The sequence below is a fragment of the Acanthochromis polyacanthus genome, chromosome 12 (assembly GCF_021347895.1).
Source record: "Acanthochromis polyacanthus isolate Apoly-LR-REF ecotype Palm Island chromosome 12, KAUST_Apoly_ChrSc, whole genome shotgun sequence".
Lineage (NCBI taxonomy): Eukaryota > Metazoa > Chordata > Actinopteri > Pomacentridae > Acanthochromis > Acanthochromis polyacanthus.
Genome location: NC_067124.1, coordinates 37,952,808 through 37,963,354, shown reverse-complemented (window position 1 = coordinate 37,963,354; position 10,547 = coordinate 37,952,808). Strand labels below are relative to the sequence as shown.

The window sequence follows — 10,547 nt, the reverse complement described above, 5'->3', positions numbered from 1 at the left end:
CTGAAGGAGAAGAACGACAAGATTAGCGTTGGCTCTGATGTTTTCGCTGTGAACTCTCAGAGTTTGGTTGACGGTACCTTCCACAGGATGAAGATGATGAGAGCCAGCAGCAGCAAACCTCCGATGATGCTGCCGATCAGAATCCACAGCGAGATGGGAATCGCTCGGCCCTTCAGCACCTCCAGCACAGTCTGAAGAAAATAAACATTTTTCACTTTTAAACAACACAACAGTTAAAAGTCAGTCTGTGTAAGGTGCATACGTGTTCATGCTCGGACTGAACAATCTGAAGAAAATACCTTTGTGCAACTATTTTCAGACAGACATAGCCCTCATTTTGTGTGTCTGTGGTTGTTTTGTGTCTCTTTGTATCCATTTTCTGTCTCTTTGTATCCATTTTCTGTCTGTTTTTTATTTCATGTCTCTTTGTGGTAGTTTTGTCTCAATTTATGGTCATTTTGTGGGTTTTTGTTGTTGTTTTTTGTCTCTGAGGTTGTTTTGTGTCTATTTGTATCCATTTTCTGTCTGTATTTCATTTCATGTCTCTTTGTGGTCATTTTGTCTCCATTTGTGGTCATTTTGTGTCTCCATTTGTGGTCATTTTGTGTCTCTTTGTGGTCATTTTGTCTCCATTTGTGGTCATTTTGTCTCCATTTGTGGTCATTTTGTGTCTCCATTTGTGGTCATTTTGTGTCTCTTTGTGGTCATTTTGTCTCCATTTATGGTCATTTGTTGTCTCTGTGGTCATTTGTTGTCTCTTTGTGGTCATTTTGTGTCTCTTTGTGGTCATTTTGTCTCCATTTATGGTCATTTGTTGTCTCTGTGGTCATTTGTTGTCTCTTTGTGGTCATTTTGTGTCTCTTTGTCGCTGTTTTGTGCCTCTGAGGTTGTTTTTTTGTCTCTGTGGTTGTTTTCTGTCTCTTTGTGGTCATTTTCTGTCTGTTTTTCATTTCATGTCTCTTTGTGGTAGTTTTGTCTCAATTTATGGTCATTTGTTGTCTCAATTTATTGTCATTTTGTGTCTCAATTTATTGTCATTTTGTGTCTCAATTTATGGTCATTTGTTGTCTCAATTTATTGTCATTTTGTGTCTCAATTTATTGTCATTTTGTGTCTCAATTTATGGTCATTTTGTGTCTCTGTGATCATTTTCTGTCTCTTTGTGGTCATTTTGTTTCTCTTTGTGATCATTTTCTGTCTCTTACATGATTTTTTTTTGTTCTTTCAAGTCAGGTGTTAAACCCCAGTTTTTCTTAACACACTCCATTAAAACATACCCCAGGTCGTAATGCACAAAGACAGATGGTGAGGAAATGCACGGTGTGTTCAAAAAGCTCTGCAGCAGATGGGAAAGATGATGGGTTGAGATTAGAGAGTCTTTCTGCAGCCTCACCTCCCTCCAGACTGTTCCCGTTCCCAGAGTGATGAGGTTCGTCTCCTGAGCCGTGACGCGGTACTCACCTATTATCCTCACCGACTTATATTTGGCCTGCAGAGGAAACCAGAGGATGAGCAATGATTCCGTCACAGCACAGGAGAACTGGAGCGTTCTGTTCCGTAACTCACTTTTCTGAAGAAGTCGTCGTGGACTCTGCGGCTGACCCGAATGATGGCGGCTTGGCCTCTCAGAAGCTGCTGGACGTCGCACACGACCTCCGTGCACCACGACCTGCTGCAGTTCTACACACAAACAAACACACAAACAAGCCTTTATCAACACCTATGCCAGTGGTACAGAGTGTTGAACGCATTGCAGATTACAACATTCACCCCCATTGGAAGTTTTCCCCTGTCAGCTTTTGTAAATTTGACTCATGATGATGCTGCCGCCACCATGCTTTACATTGGATATAACAAGAAACAGCACAAAATGACTCTTTTATGTCACAGTGACAATAGATTTCTCCAAAGTAATTAAAAATACTACATGTAAGACCCTCTAAGTGACTTTAAGCCCACCTGAACAAGAAGATAAAAAATCAGCCATCACAGATCACTGCAGAAGACAAAATCACGTTATGGACCGGGACGGGGGGAGGATTATAACCTTGGAGACAAATAAACTGAAACGATGGATCAAGGAAGCCATCGAAATCAGGAAGTGGGTGGGCTGCACTATGAACCGGGACGAGGGGGCCTACATCCTCTGGCACACCTGGGACACCATCCTCCAGAGACCACCAGACGACTGGAGGCGTGGTCGGTTTGACAGATTCTGACGGATCTGTCAAACCGACCACGTGATTAAAAGGACACGTCAGCAAACGTCAGATGACGCAGAAGACAGCAGAAGCTGTTGAAACATGTCAGCAAGGTAACCAACCTTTTCTGAATTGTCGGTTTAAATAAGTAACAGTTTCGTATAGTAGAGAACGACAAAATTAACCCAATCCAACCACCTAGCTAAACTCAGGTGCAGCCACTTGGTGCCAGAAGTGACATATAGTGAAATAAAACTCTTCTGTGAATGTGTGTCAGTGATTTTAGTAGATTCCAGTCAAAAAGCCACATCACACTGAGCAGGACTCAGTGCTAAAGAGCAGCGAAAGAGAAAAACCTCCATGGGGGTGAAATACTTTTTATAGCCACTGCAGCTGCTGCTTCCCGAGCAGCCGGCGGCCTCACCAGCGTGTCATCCTGCATCATGTCTTCGGGATGAAGAGGGCGAACGTCTCTCTGCTTGGCCTTCAGCTGGACGGCATCACTCAGCACGCTGCAGTTCACGCCCGTGGCCTGAAGGTCGGTTTGAAAATGTCAGACATGATCTAAAGGCGCCGCACGAAAACAGGAAACACAGAATCCGGACTCACGTTGTAGGAGGAGACGTCGGTGACGGTCATGAAAACTCGATCTCCTGCAGCCACGGAGGGCAGATGCAGCCTCAGCTCCAGATTACTCACGGAGTAGCAGCCCAGATTCTGCAGCTGCAAACACAAACACGGCTCCAAATGTTGCATTGTCTGCTGAGAAGCTTTGCAAAACTTCACTTCTAAACTGAGCGTGTGAGCTTTCTTTACCCTGAGGTGTGTGTAGAACTCTGGTCCGATCGCTTCTGACACCGTCCGAGTCGGATGGACCTCGTAGCGGTTCAAATTAGAGTCGCTGTGAGGAGAAACAGGCAAGAAGAAGCACATAAGAACACCTGCAGAGGTAAACTGCTTTCAGATGAATATCTTTCTGCAGTGCAAACACACCTGCTGACAAACAGGTCGGGCTCATACTGAACAAAACTCTGCAGCTGAACACTGTTGTCTTCCAGAGTGCCTTCTCTCTCCACACTGTCGCTGTAACACAAACACAGATACACAATCTGTCAGACGACCAACAGCTTCAGTATCTGGCTGCGGAAAACAAGACTAAAGAAATCTCTAGCATCTGAAAAAAACAGAGCTGCGACCAACACTTAATTGTAGTCAAGTAACCTGTCGATTATTTCCAGGATCGATCATTTAGCTCTGTGGTCTCAGGAAACGGTGACACTAAACTGAATATCTTTGTAAAAAAACAATATATTTATCATCTTTAGGAAACACTGATCACGTTCTTCATCTTCACTTTTTATAGTGGAAAATTCTGTACCAGCATTTAATAAAAGCTAAAAAATAACAAAAACAAAACAAATTCAACAAATACAGAGCAACTTTAAATAACATAGAGCAACTTTAGCTAACATAGAGCAACTTTAGCTAACACAGAGCAACTTTAGCTAACACAGAGCAACTTTCGCTAACACAGAGCAACTTTAAATAACATAGAGCAACTTTAGCTAACATAGAGCAACTTTAAATAACAGAGCAACTTTAGCTAACACAGAGGAACTTTAGCTAACATAGAGCAACTTTAAATAACAGAGCAACTTTAGCTAACACAGAGGAACTTTAGCTAACATAGAGCAACTTTAGCTAACAGAGAGCAACTTTAGCTAACAGAGAGCAACTTTAGCTAACAGAGCAACTTTAAATAATATAGAGCAACTTTAGCTAACATAGAGCAACTTTAGCTAACATAGAGCAACTTTAAGCTAACATAGAGCAACTTTAAATAACAGAGCAACTTTAGCTAACACAGAGCAACTTTAGCTAACATAGAGCAACTTTAGCTAACAGAGAGCAATTTTAGCTAACACAGAGCAACTTTAGCTAACAGAGAGCAACTTTAGCTAACAGAGCAACTTTAAATAACAGAGAGCAACTTTAGCTAACATAGAGCAACTTTAAGCTAACATAGAGCAACTTTAACTAATACAGAGCAACTTCAACTAATATAGAGTAACTTTAAATAACACAGAGCAACTTTAGCTAACACAGAGCAACTTTAGCTAACAGAGAGCAACTTTAGCTAACATAGAGCAACTTTACATAACAGAGCAACTTTAGCTAATATAGAGCAACTTTAGCTAACATAGAGCAACTTTAGCTAACATAGCGTAACTTCAACTAATGTAGGGCAACTTTAGCTAATGCAGAGCAACTTTAACTCTTTTACAGCAACTTTAGATAATATAGAGCAACTTCAGTTAATATGGAGCAAGGTAGCTAATGAAGAGCAACTTTAAATCATTTAGATCAACTTTAATTCATGTAGGGCAACTTAATATAGAAGAACTTTAACCAATATAGAGCAACTTTAGCTAATATGGAGCAACGTAGAGCAATTTTAGCTAATATAGAACAACTTTAACTAATGTACAGCAACTTCCATTATTGGAGAGCAATTTTAGCTAAAATGTGGCAACTTTAATTAATATAGAGCAACTTTAGCTAATATGGAGCAACTTTAACTCTTCTAAAGTAACTTCAGTTAATATGGAGCAACTTCAGTTAATATGGAGCAACTTTAGCGAATGTAAAGCAACTTTAATTCTTGTAGGGCAACTTAACTAATATAGAGCAACTTTAACTAATGTAGAGCAACTTTAACTCTTTTAAAGCAACTTTAGTTAATATGGAGCAACTTTAGTTAATATGGAGCAACTTTAGCTAATGTAAAGCAACTTTAATTCATGTAGGGCAACTTAACTAATATAGAGCAACTTTAACTAATGTAGAGCAACTTCAGCTAATATGGAGCAAGTGTGAGTTTTCATGGAAAACATGAAATAGTCTGGGTGACCCCAAACTTTCAACGATAGTGTAAATACTGCATTTTTGTCCCCAGGAAGAACAGCTGCTGCCTTTCAAAAGCTAATGTGGATCTTAATAAAGCAGTCGTCGGTAGCTACCTGGCGGCGTTGAGCTTCATCTGCACTCGGCTGTGCAGAGACGTGCAGCTGAACTCAAACTCCAGCATGAAGTTCACCTGCAGACGGAGAACAGAGAGCTGCTGACGGCTGCAGGAAGTGAAGCAGGAGTGGGCCGGGAGGAGGCGGGACGTACCTTAGACTGGGAACGGAACACCGGATAGCTGACGTTACACGAGTGGCTGTTGGAGCCCAGAGCCGTGCACTCGATCTTCAGGTGGGCGTCCTCCTACGAGCACAGAGCAGCCGTTAGACGTGGAGGTAACCGCCGTGTGTGTTTACCTGGACTCGGCGTTGTGTTTTACCCTGATGCTGAGGCTGGAGAAGTGCAGGTTTCGTGAGTAGTGCAGCGTCAGGCTGGTGTTGTAGGCGTTTTCCAGTCTGTTCTCCAGCTGCACCTCCACCGCCAGACGCCTACGAGGGCTGCGGATCACGTAAGGCTTCTGTCTGCACGGAAAACACCACCACAGCTCAGTCTGACTGTCTGGTCTGCCGAGTGGGAAGCAAAGAGAGAGCAGCAGAGCTCTGAAAGTACCTCGTCCCTGAGATGTCCATGTGGGCCTGCAGCACCAGATCCGTTGTACAAACGTCGTCCTCACCACAGTCTTTGAAGAACTGGATCTGGAGGAGACAGCAGGTGGAGACGAGTTATTCAACCTGAAATCAATGAAACTCGAAACTCTGGATATTTAAAATGGCATCTGTGCAGCTTTAGCTTCAAATATCAAATGCTTTCTGGGATAAATTTGTCTAAAAAGTGCCCCCTGAGCCACTTTCTGCAGGTTAAAATCTGAGTCTGTTCGAACAACAATATCTGAGGAACTATTAAAGACAAAACCCTGGAATTTTCTCTTTTATTTCTCATCATGTTATTGATTCACTAACTGTAATATTGGACAAATAGATTATATAACCTCTGCAATATGAAAAAAAAAACAGTTTTCATGTAATTTCAGTCAACTTTGAGCCCTTCTGGACGAGTTTGGAGTATTTCAAGGCAAATTTTGTCCCATTATATTCACAAATTTAGTGTCATTTTAGACACTTTTCAGTAATTTTAGAAAGTTGCAGGTCACTAAGGACAAGAAACATAACTTTATCTCTGATTTGTCTGATTTATAAAAAGTTCACCTATGTAGAAAATGAATAGACATCCAACAGGGGAGGTAGTAATGCTAACTTTTGTTGTACTCACAGATTTCTTGACGGTCGTCGGCCAGCCTTCGTCCAACACCGGACCGCTCTCTGTGTCGTTGATCTTAAACCGAAGCGAGAAGCTGATTGGACGAATGTAGTCTGCCGTGTCCTGCATCAAAGACAATCAAAGGAACAAAACGATCACGCTCAGGATGAATTTAGAGCTATTTTTAGAAGTCCTCATGTAGTTTTCTTGGTAGAATCACAAGATTTTGCTACGAGTTTTTAGTTTTGCTGCTTACATGCAATAATATCTACAGTGTTGGCTTTATTTTAAAGCACAAATAAACGTGTTCTTATGTGAAGCATCATGGAGGTGATTTTTTTTTAACCTTTTCAAATTAACTTAAAATGTTGTTTAATCCAGAAAAAATCTTAAAAGATAGAATCTTAGTGGTGCACTGTAAGTAAAACATGTGTGCTTTATCGTGTATTTTTACAAACCCATCAATGCAATGAGTAAGCGCTCTGAGACCTGGTGAATGTGTGAAATGTTAGAGTAACTCCCCAGATTTTATATGCAAAAAGAATGATGGATCTACCTGAGCTGGTTTTAAATCTACAGCCAATCAAAACCAACACTCACGTAGACGTGGAAGGGCAGCTTGTAGCAGACGGTGTGTCCCGTGTGGACTTGGACCGACATCTGGGTCTGGCGGTGGGAGCTCTCATCAAACAAGGCTCGCGCTGACAACTTCCTGTCATCCAACATGGCCGACACCCACAGGTCTGAGCAGGTAGACGACACAGATGTTTAGGAGACTTATAAAGAAGCAGCTGAATGTGGGGTTCAAGAAGTAAAGATTTCTACCGAAGCTGCTGCTGTGAGGTCCAGGAGAGCGTGAGACGGTGGTGAAGCAGGCGGTGGCGTTCAGACAGGACGATTCTCTGCCGCCTCTCTGGCAGGTTTTCTGGATGACGTTGATGGAGTGAGGCTGGAAGGACAGGCTGACATTGATCTGGACGATGCTCCGAGAGCTGCAGAGGGAAGAGACAGTTTGAGCCAGTGTTTTAGTTCATCCTCAGACATTCATCTATAAATGTCATCTCCCCAACACTTTTTGCTCTCATTCAGCTCCATATCATCATACTTTCACCTCCATGCTTCACTGTCAGGACCATGCATCCACTGTGGTAGTCCTAGTCAGGTTCACACCAAACATGCTGGACTCCATCTGAACTCTTTTATCTTCATCTGACCAAAGAATGTTCTCCAACATCCATCAGGCTTCTTTCCATGCATTTTAACTTCTTTCTTATTTTTGCTAGCCTAGTCGCGCTAGACCCAGGTCTGAAGACGCAAGGGTCTAGGAACGCTCGACAGGGAGGGAGGCGGGCTAAAAGGTTGTCTTTCAAATCACTCTGCAGCAATTGGGTAGGTATACAACCAATCAGCACAACGAATAGGCTCCTAGAGCGCTGGAAATCAGAGGATGCGGTAGTTCGGTGAAGCCTTATTTATACAGTCAATGGGTGAAGCTCAAGTATATTACAGACATGTTAACAGAAAGATTATTCAGAGTCGGTGCTAATGGAGCTCAACGACTGTTGTCGTTTTTGTTGTCGACCCTGGCAGAGAATTAAAATCGTTGCCGTGGGTTGTCTAGCGCGGCTAGGCTAGTTGTTTCCGGTTGTTTCTGTCAGAATCGTCGCGCCTCTGTCGTCACTTAGTTACGCCCGCCTTCTGACTCTACACTTCATGGTGATTGGTCCGGCCAGTTTTAGGAGAATCCAACCTCGAGGCTTATGGAGGGTAACTAGACCCACCCTGGCAGAGAATTCAATTCGTTGCCGTGGGTTGTCTAGCGCAGCTAGGCTATATTTTTGCACCAAAAAGATTGTTTTTCCTTTTCCTCCATCCATAGAGGTTGATGTTCTTCATTGTCTGAGCTTCACAGAAACTCTGGTTTCCATAGATAACTCCTGTACCAAGTCTGAAGCAGCTGTTATCTGTTTTTTCAGCTAGATTGTGAAAGAAGTTCACTGTCTGTGGAGACACTTTAGGAGGACGACCACTGCAGTCCTGACTAGTGGTACTATGACTCCTTCTTTACCTCCTGATTGCTGCTGACACTGTTTTTTGACAGATTTTTAGTTGATCTTGGAACTTTTCCCATCTTTATGAAGTCTCAATGTCAGATATCTCAGTTCTATTCCATGTGAAACCACAGTGGAACCACAGACATAGATATTGACATCTGATAGAACTGAGAAAGTTCTGCTATTTACATCTCATTTTAGAACCATGTTCATCCCTTGGGCTAATTGGAAACTACAGGTCTATTCATTGTTGTTGCATTAAGTTTCTAGTTTGGGGCCTGAATTTTCAATATCATCTTTAAAGCTGTTTGTTTTTGATCGTTTACAAGAGGAAATAGTCGACTGTTCAACTTAAAAATGATGCAAATATTGAGAGGTGATACATTTTTTGTGTAATTTGACATTATTCATCTCCCAATGCTTGCTAGCCTAGCCGCGCTAGACAACCCACGGCAATGAATTTAATTCTCTGCCAGGGTGGGTCTAGTTACCCTCGGTAAGCCTCGAGGCTGGATGCTCCTAAAACTGGCCGACGAATCACCATGAAGTGTAGAGTCAGAAGGCGGGCGTAACTAAGTGACGACAGAGGCGCGATGCTTCTGACAGAAACAACCGGCGCACAATAAACAGTTATCTTTCGACTCGGCTTTGGCCACAGCCCTTAAAGATTTGAAGCTAAAATTCAACTTGAAAGATAAACAAAGGATAAGATAAGAAAGATAAAGAAGGCTTCACCAAACTCCCGCATCCTCTGACTTCCAGCGCTCTAGGAACTCCGTCAGCCTATTCGTTGCGCTGATTGGTTGTATACCTACCCAACTGCTGCAGAGTGATTTGAAAGACAACCTTTTAGCCCGCCTCCCTCCCTGTCAAGCGTTCCTAGACCCTTGCGTCTTCAGACCTAGGTCTAGCGCAGCTAAATGCTTGCAGCTTTACAATAAAACCTACTTTCCTCTTACCTGAGCATCACAGCGTTGCCCTGAGCTCCCACTGCCAAGTCTATCAAGCCGTCTCCGTCCAAGTCCAAGCGAGCGCTCACACTGCGACCAAAATACTGCAGAGACGAGGAAATCGACGACCCCGGTATCCGCTGTAAATAGGCAGAAAACAGGAATTAGTTTGACTTAATGTTGAGTTGATCAGTGAGTTCGTAGCTGAAGATAAACTCTGAATACCTGTTTATAATCGTGGATCACGTAGATGCCGTTTCCGTGGTAGACGTAGACGGCCCCTCGGTGTTCGTCCTCCAGCGGAGCTCCGACTAGAAGGTCAGTGAACCCATCATGGTTCAGATCTGGAGCTGCTGCCAGAGCGTAACCAAACCTGGCATCCTGGGACTTCTCCTCCGACTTCAGGGTACCGTTAGATACAAACACCTCCTCCTGGAAACACGAAGGAGGTGGGTTATTACCAGAGAAAAGGTGATAGTTCTTGCAGTGAGGAGTGATCTTCTGCTGCCTTACCCCACTGAGGGTGTAGATATAAACTCTGCCGGCCTCCTTGTTTCCTGAGCCGAGGTACATCGGAGCAGCAACAAGAAGAGCATCAGTAATACCGTCCTGGTCGATGTCCATCCCACAGACTTCACTTCCATAGTAAGACCCAATCTGAGGACAGAAACGTGATATTTCAGCTGATGGCCAGTCGGTTTATATTTTATGTTATCGTATCTCCCAACAGCTCGCTCCTCTGTTCTCTGTTTCTGAGCCATGCTGCTTTTATTTTATTGGTCCAGTAGCACCAAGAACTGCAGAATCTGGTGCAAACTGTTTATTCTTAGGCATTTTTTTTAGTATAATAAAGTGAATTTGGTGAATTATCCCAATTTTAAACTTCAACTTGGTTCATTTTCCAGAAAAAAAACACTCAGACACGATCAAAGACAGTAAGAAAGGTGTAAATCCAATGATTCTTTGTGTTTCTACAGTTTCTGTCTCTGGTAAACGGTGTTATTTTGGTATATTTTAAAGAGAATCTGTATATATCACTCATCCTCAGGTTTGGGGGTTCAGAGTTGTCATGATGTTTTTGCTCTTTCTACTGGAATTTTTCGTGATTACTCCATTTTCTA

General features: G+C 42.8%; 1 protein-coding gene and 1 long non-coding RNA gene across 3 annotated transcripts in view; one reads left to right on the top strand and one right to left on the bottom strand.

Annotated features, from left to right (window-relative positions):
- Positions 1-10,547, bottom strand: part of itga10 (integrin, alpha 10) — a 62,457-nt gene that overhangs the window by 412 nt on the left and 51,498 nt on the right. The window contains exons 13-29 of one of the 2 annotated variants that reach the window (XM_022209316.2): positions 9,940-10,083; positions 9,652-9,858; positions 9,436-9,566; positions 7,248-7,414; positions 7,023-7,165; positions 6,435-6,545; positions 5,775-5,860; positions 5,545-5,686; positions 5,376-5,468; positions 5,222-5,298; positions 3,195-3,284; positions 3,018-3,102; positions 2,811-2,924; positions 2,626-2,733; positions 1,567-1,680; positions 1,394-1,489; positions 78-191 (exon numbers count right to left, since the gene is read on the bottom strand). In XM_022209316.2, the coding sequence (XP_022065008.2) occupies positions 78-191; positions 1,394-1,489; positions 1,567-1,680; positions 2,626-2,733; positions 2,811-2,924; positions 3,018-3,102; positions 3,195-3,284; positions 5,222-5,298; positions 5,376-5,468; positions 5,545-5,686; positions 5,775-5,860; positions 6,435-6,545; positions 7,023-7,165; positions 7,248-7,414; positions 9,436-9,566; positions 9,652-9,858; positions 9,940-10,083 (2,022 nt within the window). Of the gene's footprint in view, positions 1-77; positions 192-1,393; positions 1,490-1,566; positions 1,681-2,625; positions 2,734-2,810; positions 2,925-3,017; positions 3,103-3,194; positions 3,285-5,221; positions 5,299-5,375; positions 5,469-5,544; positions 5,687-5,774; positions 5,861-6,434; positions 6,546-7,022; positions 7,166-7,247; positions 7,415-9,435; positions 9,567-9,651; positions 10,084-10,547 lie in introns of both variants that reach the window. The other variant, XM_051956976.1, reaches the window with a different exon arrangement.
- LOC127536481 (uncharacterized) lies at positions 5,682-6,747 on the top strand. The gene is made up of 2 exons (XR_007945472.1): positions 5,682-5,876; positions 6,437-6,747. It is a non-coding gene; the product is annotated as an uncharacterized LOC127536481 (long non-coding RNA).